Source organism: Muscardinus avellanarius (genome assembly GCF_963383645.1).
Source record: "Muscardinus avellanarius genome assembly, chromosome: 1".
In the NCBI taxonomy this organism is placed as follows: Eukaryota; Metazoa; Chordata; class Mammalia; order Rodentia; family Gliridae; genus Muscardinus; species Muscardinus avellanarius.
The window spans coordinates 205,550,446-205,572,373 of record NC_137786.1 but is presented as its reverse complement, the minus strand read 5'-3'; the positions used below and the strand labels follow the sequence as shown (position 1 = coordinate 205,572,373).

Here is a 21,928-nt window from a genome sequence, read left to right as displayed (position 1 = left end):
TTTTATCTATTATTTGTCAAAAGCTTTGAAGTATCAAACTATCATCCCCAAACCTAGTGTTTTTTATGAATACCAGCTCAATATGCTACAGTCCCCAAGGGACATGTTTATATGTTTAGAAATTTACATATTCACCCAATGTTCATAATTAAGAAAGGGTTTATGTGATGCAGTGGAAATCTGAGTGGTCTCAGATTTTTCACTTTGTCTTAGAACTACACTATAAAAATCTCTCATCAAGCTTCCGTACGTGCTTTTCCCCTGGCATCCTAGCATTAATGTGGTTGTCAGTTTGAATTTCAATCCTGAATTATGTCTGTTGACATAATTTTATAGTGCTGACTTCAACTGTTTAGGATTACTAAACAGAAGACCATCAACTTCTTTTCCTATGCCTTCTATCACTCAAATTCTTTATATTTACTGTCTACTATGGCAGACTAATTATCTTTAAGAGTCTAAATCACAAAATAATATGTTGTCTTCATCACCGTAATAGGATATATAAATGCAAAATGACTCCATATATTATTTGTAAATATAATTTTAATTTTATATAATTTTCTCTTAAAAAACCAGAACATTTTTGGTGACAGTGACTTTTTCAGATATGAAGAGAAAGTGTTTTCAAAAACAATGTGAATTTCAAAACGTTTTATATGCTACCTGCTGTAACATGTGCTTTACCATGATACTGAGTTAGTGCATGTATACTAATGACCACTGGAAGGCCTCGTTTTTCTTTTTTTCTGACCTTTTCCCTAATTTCTTTAAAAATGAATGAATTCCTCTAACATAGCAAAAGTGAAATTTCAACCAAAAGTATTTCTGTGGTACTATCTCTGTTCACAAAGTTGGTTAAACAAAGTGAAGAATGAAGGCTCCATTTTGTAATCCTAGCTGTGTTTTCCAAGGATTGGAGGGTCAAGTCATTAAGAAAAATATTTACATAAGCTATTACCAGTCATAATTAGAGTGTCATATAATTCTGCCTGCAGTGACTAAGGAGGAATCCCTAGAAGTCCAGGTGCTTCTTGCCTCCGGCCATCTTGCCACAGCCTGGGCCCAGCAGCTTGGCGGATTCTGCCAGATCCTGTTTGCTTGAGCGGCTCACTGTGTCTGACAAGTCTGGAGGCAAATGCAGTCGCTGTGACAGAACATTTCAGAAGGAGGAAAAAAGAAATAAAAAGAGAATGGAAAAAATTAATTTTGCTTTCTCCAGCATACTTCAGAATACAATATTATGCTCTGTTGATCAGCACTTAGTCTTGCATATAAAATTCCTGCTAAAACAATTCCTTAGACTGAAGCCCAACATAATCACATCCTATTCTTACTAGATTTTTACAAATTATAGTCACTGCAGAAACTGGACCAAGACTCTTAGTGGAATATTTTCAGAGTCCAAACCTAAATGCATTAAGATTTTCTTTTTATTTAGGTTGGAATGAAAACATGAACACACAAATTGGAAAATGCAACGTAGATAATAGCAAGCCCCTCCAATGACCTTATTCTATTTCTGCCAGGGCTCCAAAACTGCTTTTTAAATCATAGTTAGCTTTTCGGGGATTGTGGATTCCTGTAAATGCTTGCTTTTCTTTGTCTGTAAGTTAACCTGATGATTCTATTTCAAGGCTATGCTTTTCCTAGGAACTTAGCATTTTCATATAAATGTTGGCAAATGGGAAAAATTATGTCAATCAGAGAGCTAATATATTTCACCTGCTCAGGTAAGTCAGCACTAATATCTGTTACAGGTCTAGGGAAGTTTGTTTCTTATCATAGTGTTTTCAAAAGTGTAGTTTGGCTTTGACTATCTCCCTATCCCAATTATTATTATTATTATTTTTTGCAGATACAGGCTAATTTAAGCAGACCCACTAACTGACTATAATTACAGAAGCTACTGTAATTAGGGAAAAATATTAATATCACAGAAGACTTCTTGTGTTTTGAAAGGAAGAGAAAATCTCGATAACTAGTAGTACTTGTAGACCACAATTTGTTTCATAAAAATCCAATGAATAAATATTAATAATTATACTATAAATAATTTATGGCACATGCCTGTAATCCCAGTACTTGGGAGGCTGAGATGGGAAGATGGCAGATTTGAGGCCAGCCTCCATAACTTAGTAAGACCTTATTTCAAAATAAAAAATAAGCTGGGCGTGGTGGCACACGCTTGTAATCCCTGTGCTTGGGAGGCGGAGACAGGAGGATCACGCAGGTTTGAAGCCAGCCTCGATGGCTTAAGAGACCCTGTTTCCAAATAAAAAAATATAAAAATAGGTCTGGGAGTGTAGCCCGGAGGTAGAAGGGTTCCATCCCCAGAACCACCAAAATAATAAATAAATAAATAATAAAATAAAATCTGGCTGGGGGTATAGCTCAGGGGTAGACTACCCTTGGGTTCAATCCCCAACCACATACACATACAACACTTTAAATTTAAAGGAAAGATCTGTGGCTTTCTGTATCAGTAGAATCCATATCCCTGGATTCAACAACCTGAACAAAACAAAACTGTGTTTGTATTGAACACATACTATTTTCTTATCATTATTCTCCAAATAATGTAGTATAATGTCTATTTTTTTTTGGTACTTGAGATTGAACCTTGGGGTATTCTATTTCTGAGCTCCCCCCCCCCCCAGTCCTAAACAGGATCTCACTAAGTTGCCGAGGGTCTCCCTAATTTGTCAAGGCTGTCCTTGAACTTGCAATCTTCCCGTTTCAATCTCCCAAGGATTAGAATTACAGGTGTCTGCCAACACGTCTATTTACATGGCATTTACACCGTATTAAATAATACAGTTTAACATTGAGGTGATTTAACGTATAAAGGAAGATGTGTGTAGGTTATATGCAAATACTACAGCATTTTATAGAAGAGACTGGAGCATCTGCAGATTGCGGTATCCACAGGGGTCCTGGAACCACCCCCACAGTTCCAAGGGAGGACCGCATCTGCTGTGTAAGGCAAAGTCAGTGTGGGAGACCAAAGGTGAGGACGGCAGGGGCTCTCTACTGAAGACCAACCAGAGCCTTCTAGAGGAAAGCTGACCTGGGAACCACATAGGTGAAACCCTTCTCTCGGAAAACTCCCTTTGATATGGGGTGGGGGGGAGGATCCTAAAAGATGAAAAAGGACAGAACCATTTGTGGTCCACAGGCATATGCCTCTGATAAAAGGTTTGTTTGTGGTCATGTAAACACAAGCTGTGTGCAAGTGATCAAAATATTTTAAAACACTGAAAGTCATTGATGAAAATATTCTTCCTTGATTTCAGTTTGCCTAGACTCATCTTTTTAATACTAATACCTTTAGGATGAAACGCACTGTTGTACAAATGCACACCCAACAAAACTGTGAGAAAGGTCAAGCCGGACAGGAAAAGCTGTAATATTCAGTAGCAATGGTCACAGAGCACTGTTTACACAGGACTAGTCAGATGTATCATTAGTACCCATTCCGTCACTTACTAAGTAATTATATGCCTATTTTTGGGCTGATAAAAATATCTCAAATGAAACATATTTCTTCTTTTGTTTTAAATAATTCTTTCATTTCTTTATACCCTAGTAGTTTGTTCCGGAAAGAATTACAGGCAGAAATGGAAGCGTGAGAGGCTCAGGAGTCTGAGAGAAAGCGTGACTCTAAAGTTTGAGCTTGCAAGTGCCTTTGTTGTCTCAACTGTGTCCCTGTCCCTGTGAGAAAGCAGGAGGAAAAGAGATCTTTTAATGTATGTCTGGGTTGTAAGGTTTCTTTAAGGTCTTACAGTCATTGCTGGCTAATGAGCACAGAAAAAAGTGACTAGGATATATACACGAGTTGAAGGCTGTGTGTGTGTGTGTGTGTGTGTGTGTGTGTGTGTTTGTGTGTGTGTGTGTGTGTGTGTGTGTGAGTAGTTTTGGTTGGAACCTCACAGATGATGTCAGATGGTGATTAGGCTTTTTAGGAAATCAACTGGCGTCAACAGTTACAATGTGCAAGGCGTTCTGAGGATGTGTGAGCAGAGTGCCTTTCACACGTGAATCTTGCTTCCTTACAATCCAGTGACACAAATGAGACAAGCACACAGGCGGTCCCCACAGTGAACACTGCAAGTTATGGATATAAGAAAGGCAGAAACAAAGCAGAAATCAGGGTGGGGGAAGGGAGCAGGAAAAGGCTTCATGGGGATGGGATACAAGCTCAGTCTTAGGAGATAAACTGGATTCTGACATGTTGAATGGCGATTTGCTTAACGGTAGTGCCAATGTATCTTTAAGATTATAGGATGCATCTGGTTGAAGGGTCATATTGCTCTGATAAGCTAAAGATGGAAGTAGTATATTTTAGTCAGGACTAGCAAAATATAATTTATTTCAGGAGCTCACCTCTTTGCTGTTGACTGGCTAAGTATTTCTTTTTTTCTGCTTTTCTCAAAAATGAACATGAGCCAGTTGGCTGAAAGCCCTTTCTGGAAAAAGTGGCTAAATGTGATGCGTGACATGCTTGGAAATCTTTCAGGTTGAATGGCTTTTTTTTTTTGTTGTTGTTGTTTGTTTTTGGAAAAGTCACATATTGTTCATGTGCAATTCCTGAGCATAAAAATTCGGGGTGATACGATTAACTGCCCCAAAGGCTACACTGTAAACCTAGTCGTATACTCAGGTCCTTAGAAAAAGCCCAAGGATGGCTCTTAGAAATGTATGCCTCTCTGTGTGGTTTGGCTTGCTTTGCTGATGACTACTTGAACATGGTCTCCATGCAGCCTAAATTCTCCAGCAGTGGGTTTTGTTTCCTTTCTTTCTGAGCCTCCCCCTGTGCACCACGTCAGTGCAGTGAGAAGCAGCAAGGAGGAAGGAGAGATCAGGTTCCAGGCTTGCCAGGTGTGTAGGGACCTTTCCTTTGAGGCTTCCAAAGCCTATACATACTTGCCATGTAAATGTTCAGATGCTGCTGTACCCCAGATCTGTCTTCTGAAAAACACATGCTGTAAGATACTCTGTGGGGCCCTGTGGCCTCCTTTAGCCTACGGCTGCAAGGCTGCAGTACCTAAACTTTCAGACACTGAGGTTTCACTGAATAATGATTTAAATTATAATAAAAAGCCAGACTCTAATAAAAATGACTAGGATACTTGCATGATATTATTCTCACCCTTATAAACCAAATCGGAGTATTCATCTTTCTCATTTTATACTTGGGGTCCTAAGACAGGCCCAAAGGCAAAAATATGCCATCGATCCTGAGCTTCCAGCTTCTTTTCTTCTCTCAGATTCTGGGAGGGCAGGGCTGCATGGACTGGGAGATGGATACCTGGCTGGCTGCCTCCCAAGTTTCCCATTAGTGCTTTGTCTAAACTGATGGTTTCTTTGTAGGTGAAGGCACCCGGGACAGGAGGGACAACTCCCAAGGTTCCTGCACAGGCCTGGGCGATGTGTAGCAACCCCATGGGATCGCCACATTCCTTTCCCTCAACACTGCAAGGTGGGGAATGGTGAAGGTTCCAGAAGACGCTGGGATGTCAGCTCACAGGAAGCCAGGACACGACACAGGGGCAGCAGCAGGAGTGATGCTCTGTGGCTCCAAAGGTTCCCCAGAGAAGCGGGCTCAGAAATGCCTCCCTCTGCAGCCTCTGTCTCTTGGCTGGGCTTGGCCACTGTGTATTTTGTTCCTTCTGAGTCAGCAACAAAATGGATCCTATAGACACACAGAACTGGATTTCCCGGTCCACTGGTTCCCTTCCTAAGTCTTTATCTCCCAGTCTTCCAGATCTGTGCTCAGCATTCACAGTTCCCAGACAGAAGGGGCAAGATAATGGATCTAGATTACACCTGGGCTTGAGACACATTGCAGGTAAATGCTCATTAAAATAAGTTTAATCAATTTATATTTTTCATATTTTGCCAACAACCAAACCACTGCTTTCTGAATATAACTGTAGTCTGTTTTCATTCTTAGCAGATGGACATATATTGGCTTTAATCCTCTTAGAATTTTCTGACATTTCCTCATAAATCACAATCGGTACTGCTCAGAAACAGAGAAATAGGCATTAATATTTCAGAATACTTCTAATATGTACTTTCATTTTTCTTTAAAACACGGGCAGCTTAAATCCGAACTTGTACACACCTTAGTACCCATAGGATCTATGTTGTTCCCTTAACAGAGGGGGCTGCTGTCACTCTGCCTCTGTGTCCAGTGCTCTGGCAGAGACAAAGCAGGTGTCCTGGTGCAAGAGCACTGGGCATGGAGGCTGAGAGGGGCACGGGGCACCTGTCGTCATCACTGAGGTGATGTGGGCAAGGCCGACCCGCCAGGCCCCAGCGTCCTCACCTGCCACAGGGGATCAGTACGCCCTCACAAGACTTGCCAGGGTCAAGTGAGGCACAGAAGTATTTCGAAATATCAGGCACTATACTGATTAATTTATACTTCTTCTTATTCCAGGAAAGGATCTGGCTCATAAAAATACATTTGGTACAATGAAATAAAAATAAGTGAGCTTATTAGGGCAAGGAAATGAATCTTTAAATATAATGATCTAGAAATTATTATAAATGACAGCAATAGAATATTGAATTTGGTCACTGATTCTCATTGAAAAAGTGGGCATCTGACCCTCTACTGAGGCTCTGTAAAAAATGAAAATAAAAATAAATAACTATATATATGGATATGAAACTGCACTTATAGTTCCCCTCGTACTTAGTAAGGCAGGAGGGAAGACAAGCATGTCAGATGCTCAGCAATTTAGCAAGACTCTCAGCAACCTAGTGAGACCTGTTTGAAAACAAAAAATAAGAAGGGCTGGGGGGATAGCTCAGAGATAGAATGCTCCTGGGCTCAATCCCCAGTAACACACACACACACACACACACACACACACACACACACACCACCTTTTTTGGTACTTGGGATTGAAGTCAGGGGTGTTCTACCTCCAAGCCATACCACAGCACTGTTTTATCTTGAAATAGAGTCTCACTCAGTTGCCGAGGCTGGCCACCAATCTGTGATCCTCTTTCTAAGCTTTCCAAATACTGGGATTACAGGTGTGTATCATCATCCACTTTGTTTATTTATTTTTTACTTTTTTTGTGGTACCGAGGGTGGAACCCAGGGGCCTTCTACCTCTGGGCTACACTCCCAGACCTATTTTATATTTTATTTGGAAACAGGGTCTCACTAAGTTGCTGAGAGCCTCAATAAGTAGCTGAGGCTGGCTTCGAACCTGTGCAGTCCTCCTGTCTCAGCCTCCCAAAGTGCTGGGATTACAAGTGTGTGCCACCATGTCCAGCATTATCCATTTTATTTTTAAAATCTATCTTTCTTACATGCTTTCATTACTGACAAAATAATCAATAAAGGAAATATCAGAAGATGAAGCTTCACTTGAGTTATAAAAATCACCTCCCCCCAGCTCCTCGAAGTCAGGTACATGGTGCACGCCTATGATCTCAGTAGTTGGGAGGCTGAGACTGAAGGGTCATGAGTTCACAAGGTCAGTTTTAGCAACTTAGCAAGACCCTCATCAACTTAGTGAAATTCTGTTTCAAAAGAAAACATTACAAAGGTCTGGGGGAGTAACTTGGAAGTAGAATGCCCCTGAGTTCAATTTCCAGAACAACAACAATAAAAAAGTATCCCCAGCTAGGTGTGGTGGCACATGCTTGTAATCCCAGCATTTGGGCGGCTGAGATAGGAGGATCATGGTTCGAGGATAGCCTCAGCTCCTACTTAGTGAGGCCCTTTGCAACTCAGTGAAACCCTGTTTCAAATAAATAATAAAAAAAAATTAATAGGGCTGGAGGTATAGCTCGGAGGTAGAATGCCCCTGGGTTCTATCTCAGGTACCACACACACACACACACACACAGTACTCCCCCCTTTACATAATGGGAGGAAATAAATGAGCAGAAGATGTGTCACCCTCTTGTGTTCCAGTTTTCTAGTTGTGTGATACCCTCACCTGCGGGGTGGGTTGCTGGCTTCTGTAGCCATTTTCTGTTATGCATTGCTCTGAATGGCAGGGAATGGATTAGAGTACAGACTAAGTAGCTGGAATGCAGAGACACTCTTGCACCCCCCCTCCCAATGGCTTAAAAAAGGTAGAAGTTTATTTCTTTCCCATTTTACAATCCACAAGTGGGCAATTTTGACCTAGAAAAACTGATCTGCATTACCAACAAGAGTTTCCACTTCTGGTTGATGCCCCTGAAAGCCCTCATCTGGTAGGAAGAAGAACAGGGCTGAGAAGGCAACACCTGGAAGTCAGACATATCTCATTTACTCATAACCAGAACTTGGTCATGACCACACATAGCTGCAAGGGAGGCTGGACAATGTGCAAGAGTGTATAAAAGTGCTTAGCAAATCTGTTACTATGGAAGGAGGAATACATCTTTATTGGGAGACAACCGTGGTACGTCATGGTTTTGAGAAGGGCCATAGCACATCCTGAAGCACCTACTCACAGTATATGAACTGTGGCTAACCGCCTGGGCCTCCGTTCTTGGTTTCTGACCACGTAAGTACACACCTGACGTTCTCACCAACCCAGAGGGTGAGAGCTACAAGCAATGTGTCAGGCCTCTCTTGTTCTATATATAATAGAGATGTTTCCCTTTGCTAAGTGGAAAGCCTGGTCTCCTTGCAGGGTCACAGGGTGGAGGACAGAGGGAAGGAGAAAGGGGGAGCATTCTACACAGTGTCACTACTGTTTCTTCCTAAGATTTTAGAGTGTTGTTTGAACTTATAAAAATATCAATGCTCTATGCTATTATATGGTTGCTACATTTTTACCTTGTTACAGTTATATCACTCCATAATTATTATATTACAATAAAACATTATATATCATACATTTTATACATTTGGATAAAAGTTTTGCAATGTGTAAGATACTTCTGCCTAATTTTGCTATTCTCATATATGAACAGGCCAGCAGAAATAAGGCCAGAACCAAATTTTGCCTTTTTTCTGTCAGCAAGTGTGTTTTTGGTAGTAGCTGAATAATTCTGGAAGAAAAAAAAAAAACAACCCAATAAACAAGGTTGGTTTTTTGGTTTAAGTTTTTGTTTGTTTAAGGCACAATTTATTCCCAAGGTTTAAGAAGAAAATTGACTGAATGTTGCAATCATCCTAATTCCTCAGATTGAGGAAAATTCATTTGTTTCTTCCTGATTGATCTGAAAAATCAGACAGAATTTTAGAGCTGCAACGCTGCGTATTGGCTGCCCATTGACGAACGCTCAGGTGTGCAATTATCTTGACCGTCAATTCTAACTGACAGTATTGTCTTGCCTCCGAGTCTGCTTTCACCCCTCTGAAAGCAGACTGGTGAATAACTCACTTGTCTAAACAAAAGTGTGATTTGTGAAAAGGCAGGTGCCTGTGCAGAGATGGCTAGTTGACTCCCAGTATCCATTCTCCTTTCTAGAGAGTCAAAGGATCTTAAATATCAGCGGGATTCATGGCTCCCGGAATGAAGGCCACCTTTCCCAGCTTCCCTTGCCAACAGGTGAGGCTGGGTGACCAAGTCACTGGGTTGCTCACTGCATCTTGAGTAGAGCTGCCCTGGTTTATGTTAAAATGAGTTACAACTGTAAAGGGGGATGGGTACCATTTACTTCCCCTCTCCCCAAGTATGGCTGTTAGAATTCAGCAAGAGTCTGGCTCTGGGCCTGACCTGCTCCTGCTTTGCTACGCCTGTACCCACAGGTAAGGAATCATGGGCTGAAGGAATGTGCGCTTAGAGTCTGTCTGTTCCATTACTGAATGTGTTCTGGGCACTCTGGACCTCAGAATTCCCTGTCCACATGACTACGGAGCCCACACAGTTCTCTTCCCCAGGCTCTCACCTCAAGGGTGACCTGTATTATCTGTGTGCATACGCCAGGGACCAAGGAACAGCCAAGGATGGCTGTTAGTGGGGAGAGTGGGTTGTTGGGAGGTGCAAGCTAATGTCTACAAGCACGTGTGAGCAGTCCCCTGTGGGTGAGAAGAGAAAGGAGACTGGCTGTAGGCCAATTTTCCCTATGTTCCATGTCTTGGAGTAGAGCTATGATCCTAAACGTAAACTGGTCTTTTCAAGAAAGTGTATTTGTAAGCCGGGCGTGGTGGCGCATGCTTGTAATCCCAACATTTGGGAGGCTGAGACTGGAGGATCAGGGTTCGCAGACAGCCTTAGCTACTTAGTGAGGCCCTGTTTCAAAATTAAGAATAAAAAATTGGGCAGGGGGTGTAGCTCGGAGGCCAAATGCCCCTGGGTTCCATCCCCAGACCCGCAAAAAAAAAAAGGAAAGTGTATTTGTAAAGGAGGGTGATAAAACAAAATTAATGGCTTGTTGTCTTGTTAACTTTTAAATACTTAGTCCTAATTATGTGGTCAGGCCAGGCATAATGATGTGTACCTGTAACCCCACTACGTAAGTTTTTAAAAGAGGCTTTTAAAAGAAAGAAGTTTTTAAAAAAAGTTTTTAAAAGAGGCTTTTAAAAGAGGCTGAGACAGGAGGATCACAGGTTCAAGGACAGCCTTTGTAATTCAGTTGAGAACCTCAGCAACTTAGTAAGACCCTATTTCAAAATAAAAAATTAAACGGGCTGGGGACATAGCCTAGAGTTACAATGCCCTGGGCTTCAATCTCTACAACCCTCCCCCTAAAAAATTATGTGGTCATTTGTATTCTTGCTCTAAGCTCTGCAAATGATTGGGAAAAACCTTACTGAAATGTAGACTTGAGGGTAGGTGCTGAAGCAGCCATCCTAGACCATAAAATGGAAAGTAGGTTCTGAGGAAGGCAATGCTAAATGACAGAATGAATATGGTATCTCTTGATATCGTCTGGCCACCAAAAGAGACTAGACTCATCCAGCGGGGCCTTGATATGAAAAGCATCTGATTCTACATTACTTAAGCCCCTGCATTTTTGGATCTCTATAGTAATAGTCTTACCCGTATCCTGTTGGTACAGAATTTGGTATCTGACACGGGGGACACTCAAGTTCTGTGATCTAAATACATGCTGATGTAGTGGGCAAAATAATGCGGACTGGAAAGCTGGCAATCCCTGTCATGTCTGAGGACTCGGGGGCAAACTTCAGCACTTCCTAATCAGTGGCTGTACAAAAAACACTGGAGAAATCCAGAATACTGGTGTGTTTTCTGCTTCTTGCCCCTTCTAGTAAAGATGTTTATAAAACAGAGATGAACTCAGGCTAGAAGTACAGAATTTGTGAGAGACAGAAGGGAGTACAGCTCTGTGAAAGGAGGTGTTTGCTGACGGCACAAAAATCTACTTTTTTGTTGTTGTGGTGGTGTTGGTACTGGGGATTGAACACAGGGGCGTTCTACCACTGACCTATAGTCCAAGCCCTATTTTATTTTGAAACACAGTCTGGCTAAATTGCTGAGGTTGTTCTCAAACCCACAATCCTCCTGTCTCAGCCTGCCAAGTATGAAGATTACAGGAATGTGCCACTATGCCTGACTACGAGTCACAATCTAAACTGACTAAAGACTTAGGAATTTTGGGCCTTGCCAAGCTGAAAACTCCCAAATATTTCTGTACCTGCACAGTGGGACAGGCAACGGCTGCTGAAGAAATCTGTACATCTAAGCCTTTGTTAAATACCCTTCTTAAGAGGCTGGCCAGAAAGAGGAGCTGGCTCAGAGGAAAAGGTCAGGTTAGGGATGTCACCTCCTTACTCAAATCTGTTATTTTAGGTAGCTTCAAGGAAGCTACTAATAAGATGAAAGAGAAAAATAGGGTAGAATAGAGAAGCCAGAGAATAAGACTCGAGTCTTGCAATGTCACAGCTACGGTGGATAAGGGAAGCGGGGCCCAGGTCATTCAACTGCCTTCTGGTGTGCACCCTTAACACAAGGAGCTGGAATGGTGTGAGTTAGGTGTGTCCAATTAGTTGCACAAGTACTGGGTTTAGAGGGTAGAAGAGAAGCAGGAGCAATATTCCTGCTGCTTTTAACCCCGCAACGGGCAGGCATTATTGGGAGACAGTTTTCGGCACTGGTGTTCCAGTGACTAGTCAACAACCTCATGAGAGGTGAACATGCATGTTAGTGTCTAATTACTTGCTTCATGGGGGTCAAGAAGCAGTTGCAGTGGCAGCCATGGGGACTACTAACCCCGAGACTGCAGTCACAGGTGTGAGGCTCCAACCCGCAGCTCTAGGGGTGGTCCTCCAGTTCCTCACCTTCCTGACTGTGGCGGAGGAGGTAGCTTCTCTGCAGGCCAGTTTTTTGACAATATTCTCTGGTTCTTTCAGTTATGTTACTAACCCCCAATTTTCTGTTGTAAATTTCCCTGCTGCATAAAGGATTTGGTGGTATCTTTTTACTATAAAGGAATCCTAAAACTAGGTCTAACGCCGGGCGTGGTGGCGCACGCCTGTAATCCCCGCGCTTGGGAGGCGGAGACAGGAGGATCGCGCAGGTTCGAAGTCAGCCGCGCTGGCTTAAGAGACCCTGTTTCCAAATAAAAATATAAAAAATAGGTCTGGGAGTGTAGCCCAGAGGTAGAAGGGCTTCCAGGAACCCCAGTACCACCAAAAAAAAAAAAAAAAAAAAAACTAGGTCTAAGCAAGCTCTTTGGTTGTGATTTCTTACATGGTGAACAGAAGGGAAGCAAACTGAGTGGGGACATTCTAAAGTCTTGAGGGAATTGTATGGCCCAAAATACCATGAGCCTGGTCAGAAGTCTATAGTTATTCACTTGGGTCCTCTGATTTCAACCTCTTTGGAAAAATCCCCAGGAGTGGTAGAGCTGGATCATATAGTGGATCTATTCCCAGTTTTCTAAGGAATCTCCACACTGATCTCCATAGTGGCTGAGCTAGTTTGCACTCCAACAGTGTAAAAGAGTTCCTCTTTCCCCACATCCTCACTAGCAATTATTTGATTTCTTTATGCTTTCCACTCTGATTGGGGTTAGATGGAATCTTAGCGTAGTTTTGATTTGCATCTCCCTGATGGCTAGTGATGTTGAACATCTTTTCATGTGTCTATTGGCCATTTGTATCTCTTATTTTGTGAAGTGTCTATTCAGTTCAGTTGCCCATTTCTTGATTGGGTTATTTGTTTTGCTAGTGTAGAATCTTTTGAGCTCTATGTATATCCTGGATATTAGCCCTCTATCAGAGTGGTGGCTGGTAAAGATCTTCTCCCATTCTGTAGGCTTCCTCTTTAGGTTCTTGGCAGTTTTCTTTGATGAGAAGAAACTTTTTAGTTTGATGCTATCCCACTTGTTAATTCTTGCTTTAATTTCCTGTGCGTTGGAGGTCTTGTTGAGAGAGTTACTGTCTGTGCCTCTATGTTGGAGTGTAGAGCCTATGCCCTCCTCTAATAACTTCACAGTCTCTGGTCTAATTTCTAAGTCTTTGATCCATCTTGAGAGGTAAAGATTTAGTTCCATCTTTCTACAAATGGATAGCCAGTTCTCCCAGCACCATTTGTTGAAAATGCTGTTTTTCTCCAGAGTATGAGTTTGGCCCCTCTGTCAAAGATTAACTGACTGTAGGTGTGTGGGTTTCTTTCTGTATCTTCTATTCTGTTCCACTGGTCAGTCTGCCTGTTGTTGTGCCAATACCATGCTTTTTTTTTTTTATACTACTATTGCTCTATAGTATAATTTGAAGTCTGGATGCTTCCTGCATGATTCTTATTGCTGAGAATTGCTTTGGCTATTCTGGGCCTTTTCTTTCTCCATATAAAATTCATGACTGATTTTTCTAGGTCTATGAAGAATGTCATTGGTATTTTGATAGAAATTTCATGGAATCTGTTGATCACTTTTGGCAGAATGACCATTTTGATGATATTTATTCTGCCTATCCATGAGCATGGGAGATCTCTATGTTCATAGCAGCACAATTCCTAATAGCCAAAATATGGAACCAATCTAGTCTGTCTCCATCAACAGATGAATGGATTGCAAAATTATGAGAAATAACACACAGTGGAATTCTACTCAGCAATAAAGAAGAACAAAATCATGTCATTTGCAAGAAGATGGAAAGATCTGGAGAATATTATGTTAAGTGAGATCAGCCAAGCACAGAAAAAGAAGGGACATGTTTTCTCTAATATGCCCAAACTAGGGAGCATTGGGGATACCAGAGGGACTCCAGATAATGGAGGGGGAATCTCACCAAAGCTAGAATGGAAGGATAGAAGAGGAAGGCGGCTGAGATTGATTAATGGAGGAGTTACATCAGAATATGTGTAAAAGTATGAATATAGCATGGTTAACCTGGACACTCACTAGGAGGGGGGGGAGGGGAACTGGGGCGGGAGGGCACCAAGCACAGTCTAAATGTATGTATGCCATTTTCAATATGTTCCACATATAAATAAATTAAAAAAAAACGGGGCTATATCCCCAGCACCCCTTCCCCCCCCCCCCCACAAAGCTGACCTTATAGGCATGAACTTACTCAGTATTGTCAGCTCTGTATACTCATAAGACTCTGATGTTACTGCACTTTTCAGGTAAGGAAACGGAAGCAAGACAAGTATTATACTTCCTATTACACTTCAATCACATTATTAGGAAGAGGTGAAACCTGGAGTTGCATGGACTCCTTTGAGTAAAAACCAACTAACTGTTGTGTGGAAAAAAAGTAGGTCCTGAAATCTGATCTGTCGATCACTATACAGCACCAAAGGGCACACCTACAATGGTAGGCCATGCCTGATAACAGACAGAGAATCACTTCCTAAAAGGGAAACAAAGGTTGACACTCAAATTCTAGGGAGCAGAGTCACATGCTGCAAACTTCCATGGCAGAGGATTTTTGCAGTTTTTAGCAAGTAGGATTCCTCCTCCCTTGTGCCTGCCTGGCAGGGAGTAGGTATGTTTGGCTGTGCATGGGCATTTGTCTTCCTAAGGGCTGTGACCTTATCCTCCAATACCTACTGCTCTCTTTTTCTTTATTAGCAGAACCCTTGAATACAAGGCCATTATGAAGAAAGACATTATTTACCAACTTCCCTTGTGGCTAGCAGTGGGCCATGTGACCAAGTTCAAAACGACAGGAGAGAACAGGAGAGATATGGCTGGATGCAGGTGACCTGGCTTCAGCGTCTCCACTCATACCAGCAGATGTGCCAGACCTTTTCTAAAGAAGCACTAGAGAACAAACAGTGAACAAGACTGGGAAGACCCCGGCTTTCATGGAACTCACGACCCCAGAAGGGATGATGCATGGACATTCATATGACTCAAGGAGAGAGTGACAGCACCTAGGAGAGCGGGCTGGCCTCAAACCCACCATCCCCCTGTCTCAGCCTCTTGGGTACTGGATTACTGGCGGGTGTCACCACACCCAGCTGTGACAGATGCTTTTTTTTTTTTTTTGCGGGTCTGAGGATGGAACCCAGGGTATTCGACCTCTGAGCTACACCCCTTGCCCTATTTTTTATTCTTTTTATTTTGAAACAGGGTCTCACCAAGTTGCGGAGGGCCTCACTAAGTAGCTGAGGCTGTCGGTGAACCGGAATCCTCCAGTCTCAGGCTCCTGAATGCTGGGATTACAAGCGTGCGCCACCACGCCCGGCTTTGAGAGATGCTTTTAAGGAAATAAAACTGGTGACATGGTATTGGCCGTGGGCGCTGCTTTAGTTACATGCAGCAGGCTTTTCTGAAGAGTACATTTGAGTGAAGACCTAAAATTTGAGAAGGGAGGTGTAAGTCCTGGAAAAGAAGTTCTAGGCTGGAGGATACAACAAGGGAAGCCCTGAGTCCGGGATAAGCTTAGCATGTCTGAATGAAGGCCAGCTTTTCTGGAGCAGCCCATTGGCAGGGCGCAGCTATGAGAAGTGTGCTTTGGTAGGCAGAAATCAGAGCTTCTAGGGTTTAATTCTTAAGGATACGGGGTAGCAAGGAAGAGACTTAGTAACTTATTTCTGGTTTCTTCCTTTCTTTTTTTTCCCCTCCTCCCTTTCCCTTTTTTTCCCATGGCCTTGAACATGATAGACAAGCACTCTACCATTAAGCTACACCCCAGCTCTTGCATGGAGACTTTCAATAATTTTTGCAGCCAGGCGTGGTCGCGCACACCTGTAATCTCACCGCTTCGGTCTCTCTAGGTTGCTGAGGCTGGCCTCCAACCTTCAATCTTTCAGTCTCAGCTTGGGAGGCTGAGACAGGAGGATCGCACAGGTTTGAAGCCAGCCTCAGCTACTTAGTGAGGTTCTCAGCAACTTAGTGAGGCCCTCTTTCCAAATAAAGTATAAAATAGGTCTGGGAGTATAGCCCTGAGGTAGAAAAGCCCCTGGGTTCCACCCCCAGGACCACAAAAAATAATTTTTGCAAATATATGTAGTTTATAAAGACAGAAATTTCCAGAATTTTGTACACTGGCTGTCACATAGATCCTGCTTTCTTCTGATTCAGAAGATATGTTCTAGCAACTAAGTGGCCCACAGTGTCCCCACTCCTGTGGGGAGTAGTGATTCTTTTTTGGGGGGGCCCTGAAGATCAAAGCCAGAAACATTCTACCTCTGAGCTACATCCTTGGCCCTTTTTATTTTTTATTTTGAAACAGGTTGCATTAAGTTGCGGAGGGTCTCTCTAGGTTCCTGAGGCTGGCCTCCAACCTTCAATCTTTCAGTCTCAGCCTCCCCAGTACTAAGATTACAAGGGTAGCCACTAAGGCTGGTTGGGAGTGGTGATTCTTCATCTTGTGCCTGTTCACCATGAAGATTCCAGGAGGAGGGTTTGAGCCTTGTGAGAAATGTCCATGAAAGAGAAACCCTAGCAGTAGTGCTTGTGGGGAGGGTTGTACACGCCTGTAATCCTGGCACTTGGGAGGCTGAGACAGGAGGATCGCTGAGACAGGAGAACTGCAGGCCTGCCGGGCGTGGTGGTGCACACTTGTAATACCAGTACTTGGGAGGCTGAGACAGGAGGATCTAAGGTTCTTTGCAGACTCAGCTACTCAGTGAGGCCCTCTGCAACTTAGTGAAACCCTGTTTCCAAATAAGAATGAAAAATAGGGCTGGGGGTGTAGCTCGTAGGTAGAATGCCCCTGGGTTCCATCCCCAGTACAAAACCAAAAACAAACAACAACAACAAAAAAAAAAAAAAAAGAAAGAAAAAGAAAAAAGAAGTGAATTGTGACCTTGTGGACTACTTGGTAACAAGAACGCCCTGTTTCAGTCTCAATATCCTTGAACTTTCAGCTATTTAAGAAGGAGAGGGAGTTGTATCGTTCCCCTCCACAGAACACAAACTAGGTAACCGATGGAGACCTTTATTTAAACTAATTTTACATTCCGTACAAACCAAAAGTACTATATTTTCTTTTTGTTTCTCCTTTGTTCTTTTGTTCATTTTATTCTCATAATGTTCCAAAATAAGCATGGCTGAAAAAGAAAAAGTCGTTTTGGGAACAGTTACTGGGGTAATTCCACTTGAATTGCCACCGCTAAACTTAGTAAACACACTGCGGAAGATGCCTTCCCCTAGCAGCCCCAGCTTCTCTGGGAGTCCCACCTGGCCTGCCTCCCCTGTGATCTGCTGGTTGGGCACTGGGCTATCTCCCCAGAGGATTCCTTCCATCCCCCTCCCTCATTGTGTAGCAGGGCTGCTCTTTCTGGCAACCTTTTCACTGGTTTCCAACTGCTGCTTAACCCAAGGCTTGTCTGGCTCTGGAACACACAATAGAGGCCGGAGCGTATAAGCTCCAGAGTGTGCAGAATTTGAATGAAGCTTCAGCAGGGCCATGCAGAGAGATGCTTGAGACCTAGGGCCTGCGGCTGCCTTCAGAGCAAAGGGAAGAAGGCGGGGATCTTTCTGGGATAGACTGCTACTCTGATGGGCTCTTTAAGTGGGCTTCCCCCAGGAAGCCCCCTTTCTACTTGAGACAAGTGAGGACACAATTTAGGAGCAATATCTTGGGCGTTACCCCTCAGGTGCTTGAAAGGTACTAAGATATTTTAGGATCGTAGAGTATCTTTAAATCTGAATGTTGGACTAGAAAAAATTTCTTTTTGGAAATAAAACTACTAATTAAAGGAGAGTTATTATTTTTTTATTCCCTTTTTTCTTTTAAAGTATATGACATAGAAACTACGCTGGAAGTAGCAAGAGCTAACAATCTAACATTGTTTCTATCCTTGTTTCTATCCTTGTTTCTATCCACTAAATTTCAAACTATGCTTGCTCCTAACTATAATCCCAAACCTCCTATTTGGTAAACTGTTAGTAGATAGGTGGGTGCTACAACTCAAGGTTGATTCCTAAACCCTAGAGATTGTTCGAACTGCAATGGATCCAGCACCCAATTTAGGGATTGGGAGGGGTCTGCCTGATAGTTTATGGAATAGATGGGTTCTAAGATGTAAAAAGGTGGAAATCAGGAAACTTCAGAATCAGATAATTAACCATATTGCTTTGGTTATTATGTTAACGTCAGTCCACTAAATAACTCACAATTGGCAGCTTTTGGTGAGCACTCCTTTGGGAAATGTGGTGATCGCATGTTTTTATATACTCTGTAACATATGTATGAACATGGGTTGATTTCCTTTAGGCAGGGCATGAGCCACTCCTGAGAATATAATGGCCAATGTGTTTCTCTGCATAAAGCCCCACAGTGTATGCAGAACGTTACTCCACAGGCTCTGAGATGGGGTATGAAGCGCTGGGTGGAAATGGCGATATAAAACATCCTGACGTTTCTTAGTCTCCCAACTACTCTTTCGTTACTTTGAGACCCCAACACTTAAGGGTCTGCTAGTTCCTGGGTATGAAGAAAGAATTTTTAATGGGGCCAAATGTAGGTGTTTACAAGGGGGGGATTGTTGTTTTTTATTAGGAGCTGCCTTATGTTCAATAGTTGTATTTACTTTGTCAAGCTAGCCAGAATTAGAAAATCCCCATTGCTAGGCAGCCTAGAGCGTCTGCAAAGTATTTCTGGGCATTCATAGCTGAAGCATGTGCTGCCCAAAGGCAGGTTTCATTACAGTGCGTTATTTAGTCCTCTTCTCGTCCCTCACTACCCCCATGCCCCCAGACAGGAGCACTTCTATAACAGGACATCTTGGTTACTTTATGCTGAGACATATTTACATGACTGAAACACGACAATTAACACATTTGTAAAGCTTGAAGGATAGGCACACTTTAATGGTTTTTTGAAGCAGGCTGATTTCCTGGAGCTTTTAATCTTATTTTATTTTGTTCTGCATGCATGAACAAGTTCTTCTTTACTGTAGGTATTTGACAAAGTCTACCTGGTATGAATGCGAATGAAACGAAAATAACACAAGAATTAATTTTATGTTTTATCTTTGCCAAACTATTCTTAATTTCTTTCACCAGTTTAATGTACATTGAGAACTGATGGTATTCTATTTGTCATGGTGTGTTAGTCTTTATACAAAGGCAGTTAAGTGGTAGGTTTTTGGCTTGACAGAATGAAATGGATCATACACAACAAAGAGTTTCATCATTCTTCATGGGCAGATAAAGGTATCCTCTCCGAGGTGTCACGCACTTGTTTGCTCTGGACTTTAACACCCAGGTCATATTAAGTGCTACTGTTTGATAAATGCTGCGGTGTGTGCTCTGCCTGTTTGCATATACATGGAAATATATATCAGTGTTATTGTGAATATTTCATTATTTTATTACTGCTAAAATCCTGGTAAGATTTAGAAAGAAGGAAAGGAAAAAAGAAGAAAGAAAGAACGAAACTTTGGCACCAGAGTCCTCTAAAATGAAATGAAAACTTCCATTCTTCCTTTGAGTTTTGAAAGCACGGTAACCCGGGAAACCTCTTACCCTAACTTTTCGTAAAAGTTATGGCAGACTTACAAATTACACTGGTTTCACATAGTTGCCCGGTACATCTATCTCCCCCTCTACAGACTGCCCTCCTTCCTCACCAGTTTCAAAGGGAGCTCGTGGTGAACAGACTGGGCAAAGGCAGAGCCCTCTCTCCACATGCCCCGGGGCAGGGATGGGGCAGCCAAGACCCAGAGCTCTAGCTGAGGGACAGGAGCAGAGATGGGGACATAACTCCCAAGAGTGACTCTTTGCTGAAGGGACTTCAGAGATAAGAAGCAAGCAGTGACTCCATTCAGTCTTAGAACGCCTCTCCATGAATGATGGCAAGTAAAGAAAAATGAAGCAAATAAAGCAAGAAAAAAATACTGATGAACACACAGAAAGGAACAAAATATTTGTGAGTATATAGATTAACAACTATGCCTACTTGGAGCTTTTTTTTTTTTTTTTTTTTAGCTTGTTTGTTTGGCTGAATCAGAATGTCCTTTTCTATAGAAATGTTAACAAGAGCTAGGTTTAATTTCCACATGGATAATTTAAAAGTAATTTCTCATAGAGATTATTTTCTATTCTTTAAAAACTCATTTGCTTTTACATGTGGAGGATCCCCACCCCCACTACTTAACTTTACCATTGAGCTAAATCTGTTTACAAGGAGGTTTGAAAGAGCCTCCAACTGTACAGGAACCGACTCCATATATTGAGTTGGATCAATCTTGCCTCAGGTTCTCACTGTAACTGGAATGACCACGCCGGTTCAAGCAGGAACCCTGAGGTTTACCGTCAGTTCATCTGGGGTCCGCAGGTATGCTGCGGGAATGTTCCTTTTGTATTTGTGAAATTACGCTCCAAAATGAAATAGTGGAGAGAAGGGATTTTGTAATTGCTATGTGGGATTATTCTCTAAAGTTTTTAAAGACCGAACTTACATCAACCATACATATTTATGCATTTTTGAGTCCTCCAATATAAAAACACATAAAAATGTCTCGAGTCATTCAAAGGAAAGTAATTTGTGGAAAAAAGACCATCAAATGGTTTCCAAGATAGAATACGTTCAAGTTCCACAATTTAACAAATGATTAAAAAAAGGGAGTTTTTTTCTTTGAAAAGGTATCAGATATTAGTATTTTCATCCTGTTTTGCATTATTATCTTATGTCCTAAAGGGATATTAGTTTGCTCTAAAATTAGTTGTAGCAAATACATTAAATATCTATAAATTACAGAGTATATACAAACACTTAACTGTTTTGTTTCCAAATGGAAAATTCTAACAAGTATCTTCAATTCATCATTATGCCTTTACTTTGTGTGAATATCCTACATCTATTAACTGGCATGCCTGTTTTAAGTCTATCTTAAATATTTTAGAATTGACTTCTTTGTAACTAAATATTAAAATTTCATGTAAAATCATTGATTGCTGCATTATAAAATAGTGAATAAAAACTCTCTGAACAGCTACAGAAAAATAAAAATAGGGACACATTTCTTATTTGTAAACTAACCAAAAGAATTTCCAGTCTCATACCAGTTAAAGGCATTCAGTAATACCCATACTTCATTTCCAAACCCTGGAACCATACATACATATCTTATACACACTAATAAGCTGCCACATGAAGTTTACAAGTTCACGGGTAGATATACAACTCAGTGCAAAAAGGATCAGTTTCAGTTACTATTACTTTATTAGGCAAACATACTTAGTGCCTTTACACTTTCCAGGTTAGTTTTCTTTTTCATTCTGATAAATTATAAAATATCTCTTTGATTTACTATGTAAAACACAATGCAATTGTAATAAAACTGTTCCCATGTATAATGACTGGGTTTAATCTGTATTTTAAATTTATTAATGTATTAACTACATTAATATTATGTACAGTTTTGTTTTTTCCTAAGTAAAAGACTATTAAAAATAGAGGATGTGCCACATGAGAAATGAACAATCAGAACTTACTATCCTGAATGTGCTTTTCATATTTATTCCCAATGCATTAGTGGGAACAAATAACGTAACTTTAAAAAAAAAAAAAGAGAGAAGTAAGTCTCTCATTAGGACTTAAGTCTCTTGGGCATGAGGAGCAAATTATTTCAGATATTAATGACTG

The 21,928-nt window shown here is 41.6% G+C and overlaps 1 protein-coding gene across 2 annotated transcripts in view; it reads right to left on the bottom strand.

Annotated features, from left to right (window-relative positions):
- Nucleotides 1–1,001: 1,001 nt before the first annotated feature.
- The window catches only part of ELP4 (elongator acetyltransferase complex subunit 4), a gene marked incomplete at both ends in the record, with an annotated part of 241,013 nt that continues 220,086 nt past the window's right edge, over nt 1,002–21,928 (bottom strand). Inside the window, one exon of one of the 2 annotated variants that reach the window (XM_080714478.1) lies at nt 1,002–1,147. In XM_080714478.1, coding sequence (XP_080570604.1) covers nt 1,002–1,147 — 146 coding nt within the window. The remainder of the gene's footprint in view (nt 1,148–21,928) is intronic. The other variant, XM_080714479.1, reaches the window with a different exon arrangement.